Raw genomic sequence first — 18,580 nt, 5'->3', positions numbered from 1 at the left:
ATGCTAGACGTGACATGAGCCTCTTAGTCCAAAAGGCAGGAGTGGTGGTTCCTGTGCTGTGGCACAACCTGGCTTCCTCCTGAGGAGGCTCCCATGGCTGTGCAACTGAACTATCTCTGTGGGCAGCGAGGGGGATGTGGATTGTCCTCCCTGCGGGGAAGTGGGGATGAAGTGCTGGAGCAGGTCTCACAGAGCATGTCTGTACATGGAGATGTGCTGTGGGGGGTTCACAGCCAGGCCTGGTCAGTGCTGGAAGCTGCCAAGCTGGCTGTGCTTTTGGTCAGACGTCAAAGCCCAAGAAATCATGCTGAAGCAAGTGGTGGTTTTGGTCCAGTCTGCTGTCTCAATGGGCCACCAGCTAATGCTGGCACAGGAGAGCTGGGCTGTCTCTGATTTAATCTGGCTTGTTGATGGCGTGTAGGCATGCGGGGAGCTGCCAGTGTCTCCAGGGCACTTTGGGGGGTGCATTTTGGCTCTGTTTGCCTGAAGTTGTGGTTCTTTTCCCTAGGCTTCTCCTCGAAATCCCACATCAAGTACCTTTGACCTCCAGATGAAATTTGTGTGTGGCCAGTGCTTAAGGAATGGGCAGCTGGTGGAGCCAGATAAAGACCTCAAGTACTGTAGTGCCAAAGCCCGCCACTGGTGAGCAATTCAATCTACTCTTCTCTCCAACACATTCCTCAAGGGCAGGAATGTCTCCTCTTACCCTCTCCAGTGCTTCTTTTTGCCTCTTTTGAAGAGGCTGCAAGGTTTCCTAGCAGCCTCTCACTGCTCATGGTGTTTGTCACTATACCAAGCATTGCAGAAAACTGTTTCCCAGTTTCCAGCTCTCTTCTTTACTGTTTGCTGCCAACATTGTGCAGACTGTTGCTCCTGGTTCATGCAGTACAGCTCCCACAGTTCCCTTTTTTCCCAGTTGCTATCATTACTTCCTAACAAGGTTACTAATGTACTCCTTTGCACTTGTTTATACTCCTAGCTGTTTGCAGATGTCTGTCAGGTCACTGTTAGCAAAGATTCAAGGTATTCTGCTTCCTTTGATGTATGTTTTGTTGACTCTTTCATTGCTTTGGTTTCCCTTTTTCGATGCATGTCTTGTCTCTTTGCACCTCCTGGCTCCTTGGGGTCCGTGAGGATATTGAGTGTGACAAAATCATAGAATGATTTGGGTTGGAAAGGTATTTTAAAAGGTCATCTTGTGCAGCCCTCCTGTAGTGAGCAGAGACATCCTGACCTTAAGTGGCTCCAGTGATAGGGCATCTGCCACCTCTCTGGGTTATTCTAGTGTTTCAATACTAAATTTCTTGTATCTATTGGTAAAAAATTTCTTGTATCTATTCTGAATCAACCCTCTTAATTTAAAACTATTACCCTTTGTCCTATCACTACAAGCCCAGCTTGTCCCCAAGTTTCTTATAAAACCCCTGGAAGAGGAATATCAGCTGGAAAGTCACCACTGGGTCATGGGAACTGTGACCTGTGTCACCCAGACAGCCTGGATGGGTAGGATAGGAGGGTCTATGGGACTTCACTTGCCATAACACTAGCCACAAAAGCACAACCCAGCATCTTATTCCAAATATAAAACCTTTGTTGAAAAAGAGACAGAAGCAGCAGTTGCTGGAGGAAGTGAGCCGGTGAGGATTGCTTCCTGGAACGGGAAAGATAACACCTCTTTCTGCAGCTGCTGAATAGAGCTGTGGGTTTTGTCCAGGGTATTTTCTGGTAATTGCTTGCTGGAGCTGCAGAAGAATTAATACTTCCTGGCAGCTGTTCTTAAGACAGCGCTTGTAGCAACTTGCATTTCTACTGCACCTTTCAAACAGAAAATATTCCCAAATGTGTTGCAGGGATCTGATTGCCCAAGAATTGACTGTGTCGAAGGGCAGAATGCAGCTGTTTAGTAATCTTTAGTGGTGACGTCATGTGAGACTTGGGGGAGACTTTTGTTGCTTCATGAGAAGAAAGACCCCAGGAAATATGTGATAAGTACAAGGAGAAATCCTCCTTAAAGTCTTCTTGTGGCTTCTCCATCACAGATGTGCATGTCTAGGAGCAGCCGGATAGTGCAGGGATAAGGTAGACAGGAGGATCAGGTCATCTCTCAATATTTAAGGGTTTCTGAGGAAAACAAAACTTTGTTCTGCTCTTCCTTTTGCCTCTCTTGATTTATTCTTTCTTCTTCAGTTGGACGAAGGAACGTCGCATCCCACTGGTGATGTCCAAAGCAAAGAAGAAGTGGGTGCCTGTCCGACCACTGCCTTCCATTCGCAACTTCCCACAGCAATATGATGTAAGCTTCGTGCTTGGCATCCCCGGTGCCCCTTCCATTCCACCATGGTGCAGGGCTTTAAGGGCCACTTCCTTATAAACCTGGGAGGGAGATCCCTTATAAACCTGGCAGGGAGGCAGGCACGTGTTGGTGGAGGTGGGGGGAATGGCAGGCTGATGGCAGCTAGATCTCAAATGTGTTCATCAAAAGGTGAAGCAGAAAAAGGAGCGGTACCAGTTTAAATGACTTTACACAGGCATGTGAGTTTCTGGCATTGCTGTTTATGCAGTTACCATCTCAAGAAGTGGCAGGCACAGAGTTTGAGAATGAAATTTAGGTTTCCCCTTAGGCCAGAGTTTCTCAATGTGGGTGAGAGGCAAAATGGAGTGCTTGGGAGAAGCGTATCCCTGCCTTTGCTGTGTCTGTGTTGATGTAGATTGTGAAACTTGCTCACAATGTGTTTTGAAAGCAAAACCAAGAACTCAGCTAAAAAAAACAGTGCTGTGACAAAAGCCACAGATATCCAACCCCCAACCCCATCCCTGAATATGGTGATAGTTTGCTTTTCCCTCTCCTTTCCTTCCCCCCTGAAAAGAGAAAGTTCCTCTCCCCTCACCCTAAAGATCTGCAGCCCCTCAGTCCATGGGCAGGCACAAGGCCATGCATGAGGCCTTGAGCATCCTTTCAGGCCAGTTGCTTCAGTTGGAGAGGGGGAGCAAGAGTCATTTGTAGTGCTGCAGTAGGGGACAAGGACAGCAGGTAAGTCACAGACTGTGGGGCAACACAGTTTGCCACGCGAGTGTGTGCATTCCCTCAGCTCCCACCTAGCCCCAGCCATGAGAGAAACAGCCTTGTCTCTTCCCCCATAGTTTGTATGGGGCAGCTGATCTCCACACTGTTGTCCACTTCTTAGGGAAGAAGAGAGGGTCAGTGGAAAGCTGCTCATTTTCTTTGGCAGTGATACTTGGTAGGTGTAAGATAAAGTTATGTGTCTGCTAGTGCAGTGAAAGCAACCTATAAGGCTGCTCTTCACCCCCTTGGAAATGGTTGGAGAATGAGTCACCTTTGGGGCCCAGCAAGTTGACCAACAGGAGACAGCGTTGGATCGATCTGGGTTGCTCCCTGCTGTCTTGTCCAAGGCCAGCACTAAGTGTACCTGCAACAGGTCACCTATGGAAATGGCAATATGAGAGAGGACAGGTGATGAACTGAGCTGCCTGCATGTATTTAGGAAAAACTTACCCTTCATGTCATCCAGGGCTTGAAGAAAAGAAGCATGAGTTCATGACATATGAAGTATCCTGTTTGTGATTTCTTCTGTGTGCAATTCAATGCCCTGGCTGATTTTTTGAACCCACTTTCCCCTCTAGCAAGGAGTGTTTGTGCAGATGCTAAATTTTGCTCTCTGTCTCTTAACAGTTGTGTATCCATGCACAAAATGACAGGAAATGCCAGTATGTGGGCAACTGCTCCTTCGCCCACAGCCCGGAGGAGAGGGACATGTGGACCTTCATGAAGGAAAATAAAAGTGAGTGGGGGAAACACGGACCAGAGTGTCTGGGGAGAGGGAGGAGGACATTTGGGCAGTGGATACAGGGTCTGTTAAGACAGACTCTTGACAACAGAGATGGAGATGGACAGAGCTGGTATTCTGAGTCCAGTTGGGATTATGGGGCAAGTCCATCTACAGTAATCTAGAGTTTCTCTTTTCTGAAACTTGTGTGGATATCTCGAGTCCCTCACTCTGGGACTAGTGCACATTTATTCCCCTGTCTTGCACTGCTCCCTTGTTGCCCTCCCCATCTGCAACTCTTTGAAAGCACCCTGTGGTGGCCCTCCATTTGCCTGTACTATCCCAGGCCTGGCTCCATATGGAGCTCTGCCAAAGCACAAGTCCTGACCTGTAGCTGCTCCTGTATCTTTCTTGTCTGTCTTGTACCTGCCCTGGCTTTCTTGCCCATTTCTGCGCATATCCCTTGCTCCTGGGCTGCAGCACTCCCTGCTCATGGCATTGTATTCAAAGGGGTGGATTCAAAATCCTGAATGAGAACATCCTTGGGCGGTGCCTCTGTGGAGGAGCTTGTCTGGAATTATACGCAGGTTCCCAACATACATTTTAGGGGAAAGCTGTGGGGTTGCCCATATCCTGGACAGCCAGCTCTCTGGCAGCAATGCTTGTTTATTCAGACCAACAGCTTGCTTGTTATGTTGTTTTACAGTCTAAATAAAGAAAGACTGTTCAAGGCCCAGTTGTCCAGGTGCTCACCTAGGTCTGTTGGGATATAGGCCTTCTGGAGACCTTGAAGGGGTTTTTTTTCTGCTCTGAGTCTGTTCACTCTTTATGCTTGTGTGAGAGGGCCTTTAAGCTGGACCAAATGCTTTTTGTCACAGTTCACTTCATTGGCTGCTGAGTCCTTTAAACCACACCAGACCAGTCTGGGTGTGTTTGTTCAAGCAGGAAGGTGAACCTTCAAACAGGAACCTTGTTTCAGTTTGGGAGAATTTGTACTCATTATCCCCAGCTTCCTTGAGTGCCTCGGTTACCCATTTAGCCAGGAGTAAATCACTAGCAGATGCACTTACAGCATCTCATTGATGTTAGCAAACCTAGTTTCCATAGCCTCTTTCAGGAGTCTTTTGGAAAGGCAGATGTGCAGTCAAAGCTTTCACACAAATTTTCCCTTCCCACTATTATGCTGTGGGATATTATACCCTATTATAGTGGGTTTTAAACAAAAAGCACCAAGGGACATAAACTGTGCAGTCATCTGGGCAGGTTTTGAGCTTGGAGCCAGCTATCATTAGGTCTTCCTCCCCAGTGCTTCCTGTGGCCAACTTTCTTGAGGGCTCTCCTCCTTGAATGCTGAGCGATGAAGGTTAGGATTAGAGGGAAAGGATGGATCTGAATCCAGCACATCGCCTTAGCTCCCTGCTGGAGTAGAATGTCTGCTGACATCTAGCATAATCAGACCAGATGGAGAATCACTTTGTGTGGTGAAGTCCATGGAGATCTAGAGGCATTTTCACCCCTCCTTCCTGAATACTTTGTGTAGCTGCTGTCATGGTTGCTCCTCAACTCACAGAAGTATACCTTGCTATGCCAGGTGGTGTGATGTGAATTTGGTTCCTCTCCCTGGGGCTTTTATGAGCCTCCAGAGCACAGGCCTTCAGCCTGATGGCAGGGGCTGCTGCAGTGGAGAAGGGTGGGAAGAGCTGTCCCAAAATTCATACTTTTCCCATGGTTTGTGGATGGTGTGGGAGGTTGTCTGAGTGACTTCACAGATCACCTTTGTGCAGTACTAGATATGCAGCAGATCTATGATATGTGGCTAAAGAAACATAATCCTGGGAAGCCTGGAGAGGGGACACCACTCACCTCACGAGAAGGGGAGAAACAGATCCAGATGCCGACTGACTACGCAGACATCATGGTAATAAGCTCATCTCTTGTCCTTCATCCCTTTTCCTCCTCCTTCTCCATGCTGACAACCTGCTCCCCTCCTGTGCTCCAGGTGTGAGCAGACTTCATTTCAGACTTCATTGCTCTTGTGGGAAAGTGCCCATGCCACTGTAGGTTAAAGGGAGAGCTTGGAGCAGCACAGATGACACAGGGAGAGATTTTCCTGGGGTCAGCAAGACTCTGCAATGGCTTTTCTGTTAATCCTCAAGTCAGTAGGAGTCTACCTTAGGTTCCCTTTTGCGTGGGCTCAGCCTCTCCCCAGGGTTCCTGCCTGCACTTGGGAAAGCTGGCAAAGCCATTTCTGGGCTGTCAGAAAAAAAGGAAGAAGCTTGGAGAAGTGCTGGGTCAGCAGCACAGCAGCCTGGGAAAACTAGAGGCAGATGTGTCTCTTCAGCCCAGGGGTGGTGACTGGTGTAAGAGTTTGTGCTCCTGAAGAGTCCTGCGTTACTTGTGGGCCTGGCAGTCAGACTCCACCTGGGCCATCAGCAGGGGCAGAAGGACCACATGCGTGAATTGAGCTGCCTCATTCTCTGAGCTTGTTTGAGCTGTAGGTAGACACTGACAGAGCATATCCTCTGTTTGCCCTTAGTTTGGAGTACAGTGCCCTAAACATGACATGGCAGGGAAGTGTGGGAGGTCATAGACTGAGCAGAGCTTCCAGGGTGCTCTGGAGGGAGATGGGGAGAGGCAGTGCCAGCATGGAGAAGGCCAAAGGGTGTGATTGTCAATGCACTGACTGGTGCTTTGCCCTGTCTGCACTGGCCAGATGGGCTACCACTGCTGGCTCTGTGGGAAGAACAGCAACAGCAAGAAGCAATGGCAGCAGCACATCCAGTCGGAGAAGCACAAGGAGAAGGTCTTCACCTCGGACAGTGACTCCAACTGCTGGAGCTACCGCTTCCCCATGGGTGAATTCCGGCTCTGCGAAAGGTACTGTTGTCTCCTCTCCCTCCTCTGCTGCTGCTGTAGGGACAGGGCAGCAGGCTCGGGGCCTCCATCCCTCCTCCACCTTCTCCACATCCTCCTCCTCTCAGAGTCCCCAAGGACTGCTGCTTGTAGCAGAAGTGGGACAAGCAGACAGGTTGGGGTTTTTGTGAGGCTGCTTTTGGACTCCTGAGGCGCTCAGCCACACTACTCACTGGGAAAACTACATTCCCAAGCCACGTGTCTTTAGAAAAGGGGAGCAATGTATGTGCTCCTCTATAGCCAGGGTGCTCTCAGATCTCAGGCAGCTGAACAGTCTGCTTGGCCCGATGCTTAGGGGAATCCCAGGTGCTTTATTAAATGCTTTCAGTGTCTCACACCCTCTGAATCAGCGCTTTGAGGTGCCTTCAGAAGGCTTATGATGGTTAGAAATGCCATGTTGGCTAAAGAGAAGACACTGTCTCTTGTGGCTGTTGCCTGGCATTTCCTCCCTTGTGTGGTGGTTTGTCCTCACTCCTTCTGGTCCAGTTCCAGCTCACACTGCTTCATTCTGTTGACTGAATCCCCTCACAGATGTTGCTCTATTCACTGCTCTGGTTTTGTGCCCAGCCTCCACATTGCCTTCACCATCTGCACGTGGGTTTCTAGGAGAATCACTTTGCCTACAATCGAGAGTTTGCAGAGTGTTTCAGGGAATCCCAACTGAGTGTCCCGGATGGGGACCTCAAACCCCTGTGCTGGGAGCGCCCTCCTGATTGCTCTCCTTGTGCTGCCAGGTTCCAGAAGAGCAAGGCCTGCCCTGAGGGAGAGGAGTGCCGCTATGCCCATGGCCAGGATGAGCTGACAGAGTGGCTCGACCGGAGGGAAGTGCTGAAACAGAAACTGGCCAAAGCCCGCAAGGACATGCTGCTCTGCCCCAGGGATGACGACTTCGGGAAATACAACTTCCTATTGCGGGATGGGGTATAGCCAGGGCTGGGGGGGAGCCTGTCAGATGGATAAACACAGGGCGGGTTTTCCAAGAGTGGCGGTAGCAGGGAGAGTGAGATCAGTGTCTTGCAAAGAGAACTTTTATCTTTTCTTTTGTTTTAAGATAATGAGATGATGATTTATTAGTGGTGAATGAAATCATGAATTTGATTCTCCTTGGCCAGCGAACGCCATGCTCACTGAGTTTGTGATCCAACTTCTCTCTCTTCTTTCCCTCAAATTCTCCTTCCTCTCCACCTTTTTCTTTTTGTTGTCCTTCATGCAAAGAAATGAATCCAGTCTGTACTGGCCCATGAGTCAGAGAATTTCTCCTTGTGTCATTCTCTTGCCTTTCCGTTCAGTGTGGCTGCAGAGGTCTGGAGGATAAAGCTGAGAAGGGCCAACCATCTGGTGAAAAGGTGACCATGAAGTTCATGTGCTCCTTTTCTCAGTGCTGCAGAGCAAGCCCAACTTACACTGCAGCAGCTGGTCTGCTCCCCTGGGAACTCAGTGCCAGAAGAATTAGGAACTGAGGTCCAAGGAAGGAAAACCACTAGATCTGGCTTAAAACTTCTAGGCTTAAGTTCCTGCTTTCCATATTGCCCTGAGGCATCAGCTGGTGTGGGGGAGAGTAACAGCCGGCTGGTATAAAGAGTGTAGCTAAAAGCAGCAAAGCAATAAAACCACTTGCAGCAGCAGCAAGGAGTGGATTGTAGGTGACTTCAGACTGTTTCAGCTGACTGTACCCATAAAGCAAACAGGTGACTCCTCATTTAGTTGGTTTTCTCAGTGTGAGACAGATATTCAGGGTGGGTAGTTTTGGTTTGGATTTTTGGCTAGTGTGACTTGGTTCAAGAAAGACTGAAGCCACCTAGAAGGTGTAGGTGGAGATTGTGACACACACTGTGCTACTGTATCATAGAATCATAGAATATGCCAAGTTGGAAGGGACCAATTAGAATCACCAAGACTAGGTCCTGCCCCTGTGTAGAGCACTCCCAGGATCAATAACACCTGAGTGCACCATCCAAATGCTTCTTGAACTCAGACAGACTTGGTGCTGTGACCATGCCACGCAGCAGTATCAGTCAGGAGGAAGGCTGTAACCAAAACGAGCCTGTTTTTCTGTGTCACCTTATGTCCTGAAGAGAGGGAGAGAGGTAATAGGGTTTCTTTCTTGCTCTTTCAAATGGCTTGTGTTACTGGTTATTTAGAGCTGCGTTTTTCCATGCGCTGCCAGAAGAACTGGGTGGGGGCCTATTTAAAAGGAAACCACTAAGAAGCATGGGCGATGTTTTCCTGATGAGAATCAGGCTGAAATGGTGCTTAAAAGCACTGGGTGTCCAGCCCACTTCTCCTTGGAGCTGAGGCAGGGAGCTTGCAGGCACACAGTGCAGCCAGGATGAGACAGGACAGCGACTGTGGTGGAGGATGAGCAGCACAGTGGGACCCAGCCATGCACCTGCTCCTGTCCCACCTGATGCATGTCATGATGGGGAACCAGTGATGCTGAGCTCTGTGCCAGGATTTTTGGCTTTTATAGTGGCAGTGGTGAGGTGTGATAATGCTCTGTATGCCAGCCTTGTCCTTTCTGGTGGTCTCATCATGTAAGCAGTATATGTATGTCCTGTCCTGAGCTTCCCACTCCTCTCTTCTGCAGTCCAGCTGAGCTCTGCTGTTTTGCATGTGTAGATGGCACTGTCCACTCAAAACCAGGTATATCTTCCTCCCAGCCTTTGTGGGGACTGCCTTTTTTATACAGTCTCACAGGACATTAAGCTCTGAGCCTTTGGGGCTGGCAGTGCTGTATCCATGGTAAATACCAACTGGCCATGAGCTGCTTGGTGCTTTGGCATTGCTGGGTCACCCTTTTCCCTCCCTTCTCCCATATCTTTGGGGTTCCCACCTTCAAGAAAGAGTGGATGTGGAAATACAGATGGCAAAATTCAGGAGATGCTGTGGGGCCTGCTGGCACCTCGATGCCAGCCTCTAGGTAGGTGTGTGCATCAGCTCCAGTGAGGGGAGTTACAGCCCAGGAGCAGAATGTGCTGTGTGCAGGTCTTGAGTCTTCCCAGAGATGCTTTGTGCTCTAAGTAAGCTGAATATGTCTCTGAGCTTGTTCCCTTTAAAATGTGGATGGTGGTCACTGGTCTGGTCTTAGCTTCCCTTCGTGGCTGCACCTTTACTGTAACATCTGATGATACACAGGGATGGCTTAATGGGAGAAGAGAGGAGAGAAGTGTTTATTTCCATCTCTGCCCACACTGGGGAGGAGGACAAGATGAGGAATGATCCATAGTGCTGTCAGGAAAGTGGGTGACCAATGCAATTATGGACATAATGATTTCTGAGTGGCCTGGTGCTGTATTCCCTCCTCTGCCCTTCACTGTAGCTGTCCAGACTGTACTTTCTCCTGTTGCTCCTTGTGCTCAATTCATCAACTTCATAATAGAGAGAGACAGGGGAGGAGGAAGGCATCAGCTCCTGGGTTATCTTGTTCTGCTCTTCTTGGGCAGAGACACCAGGGAAGGCAGCCTTGGATGGCGGACATTGGAATGCATTTTTATTTTAAAAACAAATCTGCATCTCTACTGTGACTCTGGTGTTCGCTGTGCCATGTTTTCTCATCCGATAACTTGTTCAGGTTACAGAGTGGATCACTGTCCCCTCTCCCCGTCTTTGCTCAGCAGGGCTTTGGAGAGACAAAGTGGGGCCAAGGTGGGGAGAGGGCGAGTGTGTGTGAGGTGAGGGAGGCCCACAGTCACGGGGGTTGCATCAAGTATCTCTTTTTGTTTTCCCTGATATGATAACCTGGTCTGTGGTGTTGCAGTACTTTGTCACCAGACTTGTTTTAGTGTGTATATATGTAACCCCACCCACAAAGCATATATACACAGGTATTAAATATATCGCTCTATATAATATTATATGTGTGTGGTATCAAAGGAATCTTTTAAACAAGGGTAAAGGAAAAGGACTCGGGCCAGGAAACGCAGCATCTCCAATTTAAATATGAAGACTTTTATTTGGGTTAGGGAAAGGGAAATAATGAAGAGGGGAGGGTTTTTTATAGATGGGTATAAATTTTGAGATGGGACAAGTTTCCCTTTTCACATTTTTTAACCCCCCCTAGGATGTCCTTGCAGTCCCATCTCAGTGAAAGAATATTATACTGCTAAATAACAAGTAAAGTTTTAATGATAAGGCTTTGCTTATATTATTTAAAGGGACATTGTGAAAGGCAGGAAGCTTCATGCTTGACTTCCCAGGCTTGCTTTATCAATTCAAGAGGGTTTTCTTCAGCACGTTACATGCTCTCAGCAGCACTCAGGGCTCTACAACAGATAAACCACAAGCTGTAGGGCTGCTTTAGTGGTGCATTCACAAAACCCTGTAATAACTCTTATTTTTCCTCATTCATGTGAGGTAAAAGGAAAATTTTGCAGCACAGAACCAAATCTGAGGGTTATTAACAAAAAAAGTGATGCTTTAATTTTATAACACTAGAAGAAAATCTCATATCCTGCAAAATAACTACAGGCACACACAGAGTAGGGACTGATTCAGATCAATTGTTAAATGCTGAAGGACTTAGTGAAAATCGTTTCCCAAATCCTTTGGTATGGGCAGGGATTTGAGTGATGCTGGTTTGGGAGTTAACCTGGCCTTCATAGGGGGAAATGAAAAACCAAAAAATGCCCTACTTAGCTTGTATGAAACTGTATGTCAAAAATGGATGGGTTTTAGCAAGTGAAAGGAAAAGCTAGCAAGGGGATGCTGCAGTTCTGAGCTGGGTAGTAAAGATTTTGAGTCCTTTAATATGTCTTTGTATTAATATAATTTAAGAATACCACGCTTTACTATTAAAAAAGAACTTAGTATCTTTCATAAGGTCTAGTATCAGGATAATAATGTAGATGTTTTAACAACATTTTAATTTCTGTTCTTAAATAAAAAACAACCAAACAAAACCAAACTTGCTTCTTTTAGCCTTTGTAATAGAAAATAAAAGTGTGCACTTTAAACCCTCTCCTGATCCAGTGTGTGTTTGTATTTTTCAAATAGCCTGCAAAGGCTTTTTATCTTGATTTCTTTTTCCTGAATGCTGTAGGGAGGGAAGCAAAGGGAGGACTTCAAGCATTGCATTGTTTTCACTTTCTGACATCCTCAAGTATTATCTACTGCTCTTCTTACTGACTGGAAAAATTGCCTGGGTGCATATTAACAATTCTGCATTTCATTATGATATGCACACTTCTGGTGAACTTTAAGTGTATTTAAGATTTTTATTTCTTTTCCTGAAGCACCAAGAATCTACAACCTGTGTTAGCCCATAGTTTCATGGTTTTTGGTGGCCTGTGTTCTGAAACCTGCAGTAATCAGGCCTTGTAATCACCTTCATCTGGAGGCTGTTCTGCTGTGTAGGTTGCTCTGCTCAGCTGGGTCAGCCAGTTCTTTTGCCTGACAACATGCACCCTGCCAGAGAAAAATGCCCTTGGCCCTGCCCACTGAGCTGCATCCCTTCTGGGCCATGAGAAGCATCTGTGCAGGTTCCTCGAGAAGAGGATGCTCTGCGGTGAAGATCAAACCTTGGGGGAAGAGGTCAGTGTGAAAACATTTATTAATAAAACTGTTTTCCTTATTTTAAAGCCCATCATGGTGCAGGTTAGTTCTTGATTAAGCCAAAATTGGAGATGGGGCAAAGAAAAGGAAGTCCCATGGAGACACGCTGCTACTAATGTATAACTGGGAGAGTGACCAGAGGGTCATAGCCAGTGAGACATGATGAGATTTGTTACACATCTCCACAATGTGCCTGGATATAGACACAAGGACTCATGTCCTGGTCAGAGGAGAAGAAGCCTGAATACAGGGAATTTCAGAGGGAATGAGGTGACCTGTGTTCTTCTAAGGTGCATCTGTTGGGTATGTACAACACGAAAGGCAGTATTTTTTACACTCCAAAGGTTATTGAGGCCATTCTGTCAAGAGTGAGGTATTTTTTCCAGTACAGTGGAGACTCAAACTGCCAAAGTGTGAGGCAGACAAACCATGAGAAAAACAGTGCAGGTTTGAGCCTCACCTGTAAACCTATCCTCACTAGTGTTGCTTTATTGAATAAACTTGTATTTTGGAGACACAGAGAAAAGGGTGGTGATTTCAGTATTAAAATCTTCCTAGGAACTTCAGCAGATACAAAGACAAAGGGAGAGATCCCCCAGGTCATCTGGGAAGGATCCAGGCCTGGGGGAGGATGTAGAGGAACAGGGTAGAGACCCCTGAGAGGAAGGCTTCATGCTGAAGATCTTTAATACCATCACACAGCAGCTGGGCAGAGGGAGTTTGCCTTCCAAAGAGTGCAAGCTGCAGATGAGATTGCCAAGCAATTCTGTGACTTGGTCTGTCTGCCTACACTGTAAGGACACAGTTCTGGGCAGTGAGAGCAGGTGATGCAAATGCTGTCATCACTCTTAATTGCATTTGCTGCAGCCATTGCAGCCAAGAACAGGGTTGTGCTGTGTCGTGTCCCGTGCAAGGGGAGCAGCAGAGAGTTCCTGTGGAGGTGTGCAGGTCACTGGAGTGGAGGACAGGAGGTAACACTTTAGAGCACCTGTGGAGAAAAACATTGGGCAGATAGTGAGGTCCTAAATAGGAAAGGAAGGCTGGATGGGGGTGACTGGTGAGAGGGAAGTAGTGGAGGAGAGGCTGCAGGAGTACCAGCTAGAGCAGACACCCATTTGGTGTGGGCCACAGGAAGGTGCTGAGCAGATCTGGTTGAGTGCCTGTGCAGTGGTTCTGGGCAGAATTCCTGTAGACAGCTAGCTCCTGGGGCTTCCTGGAGAGCCATGGGCACAAATCTGGAGCTCTGTACCATGTGTCATCCAGTCTTGCCCCTCTTCCCCAGGATGGGAGGGGACAGGACAGGGCCTATCCATTCCCAATAACCTCTCTCCCTGCCCAGCTGGATTCTTAGCTCCCAATTCAGTTACCCCTCCAGGCAGGAGCTGCAGGTCCTGGAGCCCCCAGGGATGGTGAGGTGTTTCCTGGTCGAGGTACAGCAAGGACAAGAACAGCGATCAGAGGAGATGACAGGTCCAGCTGGCCCTGGCAGCTCCTGAGACTGCCTCTTTCAATGGTGCTCTTTGCATTTGAGCTTACAGATGGCAGTGCCCCAGAAAACTCCTGCTTTTTCTTGAGAGGTTCAGGAGGCACAAACATAGCAGTAAGTCCCAGGAAATAGGGTTATTTGTTACCATCTGGATTAATCCTCCCAGAAATGCCATTTACCTGGGGCTGGGATGGAAATCTCTAAACCCAGATGCCAGAGTAGATTTGGCTTTCTTGGAACCAGAAAAAATACTTGGCACTGCAGGTGCTCTTTGGTATATTTCCCTTGTTCTCTGTGGATTTCCTCCCTCTGCCTTAGCTGTGGTCTTTCAGTAGCTCTGGGGCCCTTCAGGCAGACAGTCTGGGAAGGATGAAGAGCTGCATAGTTTCTCTAATTGCATACCAAGGCATGTTCCCCCGTTTGTACCCCTGCAAAGCTCAGAGGCAGAGAGGGAAAGTCCCATTTCCGCAGGACTGGGATGGCCCCAGTTTTCCTCAGCCAGATGGCTGGAGGATAACTGGAACATGGCTGGATGTTGCCCCTGAAAATTCAGCACAGAAGTAGTGTTCTAAAAGACACAGCAGCCTGGGTCTTCTCCTGTTTGAGAGCCAGGCTTCCATATCTTGACTTTTGTGGAATAGCAACAGCCAGACTGCCCAAGTGTATGAGGAGTCAGTTGTTGTCTTTCAGCCCACGTACCTTCATTAGGCTCAGTTGGGGTCTGACCTTTTGGATCATGGTGGTACAGGATTCTTGCTCCTGCCTAGGGCCACGTTGTTCCCAGGAGCAGTGAGTGAACCTGGAAAGGGACAGGTGAGGGATGAAGGAGGTCGCTTACAGCCAGCCTCTTTGTTTCAAGAAGGAAGTGGCTGGAGGAACATGGGTCTTCCTTGCTGTCCCACCCAATGGTCTCCTGCAGGCCCTGGCAGAGACCCAGCAATCTCTGTCTTCGGATTTCCTCAACCTGCTTTAAACATCGTGGTTTATTGCTGCTCTTGGCACCTCCTGGGCTCTGTCTTTTGCCAAGGCTTGTTCAGAGGGCTTCCAAAGCTGGCTCTGGCCAGGATCTCACAGGGTTTCCGGAGCAAGGAAATGCACAAAGGCAGCTCTAGGTGTCCTTCCTGCCTAGGACAGCACAATTTCTGGTGATTCCAAGGGCCTTTCTCACTTTTTCTCCCTGCCTAGCACCTACTTTTTTGGCAAATGGCACCTCACAGGGGAAGGCCACGTGTGGAGGAGCAGAGCTGCATTGAGCCTGGCTGCCACGTGAGCACACCAGGAAGGGGAGAATGTCTTGGCGGGGAGGTGGGGAAGCAAAGCTCATTAGTTTTTTGGCACTGGTTTTGGGGAATTAGTTTTTAGAAATCCTCTTGCCTCAGGCTGGAGGAGCAGGCAGTTCCTTCCACCGAACTGCATGGCCTGCCCGGGGATCCCAGTGCTGCTCCTCCACTGAGGAGCACCACAGGCACTTGTCTGCATGTGATACACTGCCCAGGGAAGGGGCAGCTCTTCAGAGTTGGGAAGGGGGATTCAGAGCAAAGCCCCACCAAGCCTGTGTGTCTGTACCCCACACTGACACCATCAAAAGTACCTAAAGTGTCATACGCCTGCATTTCAGGTGCCAGGCAGAGTCTTCAGCCAATGCAGAGCCCCAGTCCCAATTTTAGCACTCTCAGATGTCCACCCTCCTGCACTGGTTTCATTGCTTCTTCTACCTCTTTTTCTTTGAAAGTGTCCTGCTGTGGATGCAGACATCCCTGGCCTGGACAAAGCCTTTCCTGCTGCTGCTGTTCTGGGTGTCCTTGCAGCTCTGTGGTTGTCTGTCACCACTAGCAGAAGCATTTTGATGCCCCAGAAGACAAGGCACTGGGAAACAGGACAAGCCTCCTTTCATAAAGACCACAATGCAACTCAGCCTGCTGGTTCCCACCAAGATGAACAAAATTCCCTGCAAGCTCAATGCACTGTGGAAATAAATAATTCTGCAAGCTGTCAGTGGAATGTGCTTTTGTCCTAGGAACTAGTATAAGAACAAACAAAAAAATTATGGATGTCTGCAAAGAGGCAGTGAGTGACCTCTGGCAATGGGTTTGCTTGAATAAAAGAAGAAGAACATACTTACCAAGGTGGGTCTGGCACAAGTACTGAACCCCATGGGTGGGCCTGGGGCCTCCATACAGACCATAAGGAGTAGATCTGATCTGTGGGATTTGCACCAGGAGATATCCCTGTGTGAGGTGATAAGGAAATTTCTGAATGATGGCTGGGCTGATAAATAGAATGGTCTCAGGGGACTGAAAAAACTGTTTCAAGAGCAGCAGAATTTTAAAAGCTCCTAGTAAGTTTACAGTTTAAGTTTAAGGCTTTACAGTAAGTTTAAGGCTTTTGTCCTTATTTGCTAATACACTTCAGGGGCATTACCTACCTTGTCTGTCACCTCAAAGTGCCCTCAGTACTGCTGGCCTAGGACTGTCCCCTCACAATATCTTGCCAGAGGTGGCTTGTGCTTTGGGGTCTTGGCTGCCAATCCATGTGCCCAAAATCAAACAGAACAAATACCAGCAGGTTTTCTCTCAGAAGAGACATTAATTCAACTCTAGTCTTCCTAGGTTGCCTTTCAAATAGAAAACAATATCTAAATATACTTATTCCTTCACCAAGGTAGCATGTTCCAAGGAGGGAGAGATGGACAAATGAATGGACAGACAGATGGACGGATGCACGGATAGATAATAGTATTGTGTAAATCTTGGGTTCTTAGAAAGTCAGACAAAAATGCCCAGGCATGCCACCATCTCTTGTTCTGGAACTGGGGGTGGCTGCAAGACACTGGTAGGAGGGGAAGCAATGGAAAGGCAGCTCCAGAAGCACCATGGATGTGGCTCCATGAGGGAGTTGAGGGAGCACTTGTGGGGCTGAGGGAAAGATGGCAACAAATGGAGAGATGCACAAAGAGCCCTTTTGCCCAGATGCTTGTATTGAAGAGGGTTTATCAGATGTCTGAATGTCCAGAACAATCCTTGGGGTCTCAATCTGCCAGAAAGACTGCTACCTATAGGTAACACCTGAGCGATTGTGCTCCACAGTTCCTGGTGTGCTTTGAGCCTTCTGAGTGGTGGAGCAGAGCTGATGAGACCTCCACTAACAGGGGATTACAACAATAATGAATAATGATCTCATCTGATAACAGTGCAGCCAGCACAAATGATGCAATCTGTGGCCATACCTGCAGCTTTCTTGAGCCAACATTTCAACTGCATTTGCTTAAGCAGCTCAAGTCCTCTCTGTGGCTGAGATGCAAGAGCAGACAGACACTCCCCACTGCTTTGTCTCTACTCCACTGAACAGTTTCTGCTTCCCCAGGGCCTGAAGTCAGGGCAGTGCTGTTGCATCCTGCTAGTGATGTTACTCAAGCTCTTCTCCTGGGCAGGAGCTCATTTTTCAGGAATTATGAATCAAGGATACACAGTGTTGGCAGGAGACTTTGTGGACATGGTAAATTCAAGATGAGACAAGTTCTCTCAGATCTATAGATGAACACTTATAGATGTCCACTGCAGGCTAATAACTCAAAATGCCAACAGACAATTTGGATTATTTCTAAGGTCCCTTCAAACCCAAAACATTCTATGATTCTATGAACAACCTCTCAATAAAGCCTCCATTTTCTGAAGCCATAAATGTCAGTCAATTGCTGCATTAGCTGCTGTGAAGTCCTTGGGTCCCTCCAGACACATGTTCAGATGTTTGTCCATCTTTCAGGACAAGTTTGAGCTTGGAGCAAAACCAGGATGTCCAGCTGCACCTGGCAGTAGGGCATCTTCCATGTTCCCAGTCATTTTACTTTGCCATCATTTAGTGAGAAACAGACTTTAGCATATATATAGACAGTAGCTCTCCCAAATGTTAGTGATGCCTGAGAAGACTGAGTGACCCCATTCTGCTTGCTTTGACCAGCCAGATTTTAGAGAAGATTTTAGGAAAAGAGATGGACTTTGTGACTGGCAGGCTGTGTTCCAGGGGGGAGAGATGTGATAATTTATCTTACTCCCAGCAGCCAGAATACACTGACTGTCTGCAGAGTCTGTCTGCTGGCTCCAGCTTTGGGTGGGTGGAGGGCACCATAATGACCTAGCACCAGTAGGGGACTATTGTCCCTTAATGTTATCACAGGCTGTTTTCTTATATTTTCTCTGAGGAAGAAGGGGAGCAAACAACAAGGAAAATCCCATGAGGTTGTAATATAATTGTACTGTAATTAAGAACTGTACCAAACCACATACCATGTGATTTCTGAGCATGATTAGATTAGGATCTAGCTCATGAAACTTCACAAGCTAAACTGAAATTCCCAACCCAGCTTGGTAATTATTTCTTTTTGGTTTCTACTGGGTTAAATCAAATGCATTTCCTTATGGGACAAAGCACCATGCTACTGGGAGTGAGCAAAACACTATTACTTTTTAAGATTCAAAACTGTGGGCTAGTGAAACACTTCACTGTAATTAGACACAAGAAAAGTCCCAATTACTTCACTCTGGCACTTCTGTGCTTAGCCCAATGATTTTACTGGGCTGTCCCTTCACAGACCAGGATAAGAATACTTGGTTCCTATTGACTGACACTGGTGCTCTAAGTCTAAGTCTGGCATAGTGAACAAAAAGAAACTGTGAAATATAGGTACTTCTGTTATAATTGTCACACCCAGCAAAAGAGAAGACCCCTGCATGTGTAAGATGTTCCTTTTCAAGCCAGATCCTGATAAAGAAGATCAGAACTTTATCCTTCTGTCTCCAATCCATCTGTCCATGCTAAAAGCCTCACTAACAGGAGAGGAGGAGCTTTG

At 47.6% G+C, this 18,580-nt stretch overlaps 1 protein-coding gene across 8 annotated transcripts in view; it reads left to right on the top strand.

Annotated features, from left to right (window-relative positions):
- The window catches only part of ZC3H7B (zinc finger CCCH-type containing 7B), a 52,871-nt gene extending 41,216 nt beyond the window's left edge, over positions 1 to 11,655 (top strand). For all 8 annotated transcript variants that reach the window (XM_030462995.1, XM_030463207.1, XM_030462838.1 and 5 more), the window contains exons 18-23: positions 509 to 642; positions 2,188 to 2,293; positions 3,692 to 3,800; positions 5,570 to 5,703; positions 6,499 to 6,662; positions 7,433 to 11,655. In XM_030462995.1, the coding sequence (XP_030318855.1) occupies positions 509 to 642; positions 2,188 to 2,293; positions 3,692 to 3,800; positions 5,570 to 5,703; positions 6,499 to 6,662; positions 7,433 to 7,625 (840 nt within the window). In that variant the 3' untranslated portion in view covers positions 7,626 to 11,655. The remainder of the gene's footprint in view (positions 1 to 508; positions 643 to 2,187; positions 2,294 to 3,691; positions 3,801 to 5,569; positions 5,704 to 6,498; positions 6,663 to 7,432) is intronic.
- Positions 11,656 to 18,580: the final 6,925 nt, after the last annotated feature.

This window comes from Calypte anna, chromosome 1 (assembly GCF_003957555.1).
Source record: "Calypte anna isolate BGI_N300 chromosome 1, bCalAnn1_v1.p, whole genome shotgun sequence".
Lineage (NCBI taxonomy): Eukaryota > Metazoa > Chordata > Aves > Apodiformes > Trochilidae > Calypte > Calypte anna.
Note: the sequence above shows the minus strand (reverse complement) of the source record. Positions and strands in the feature narration are given on the sequence as shown.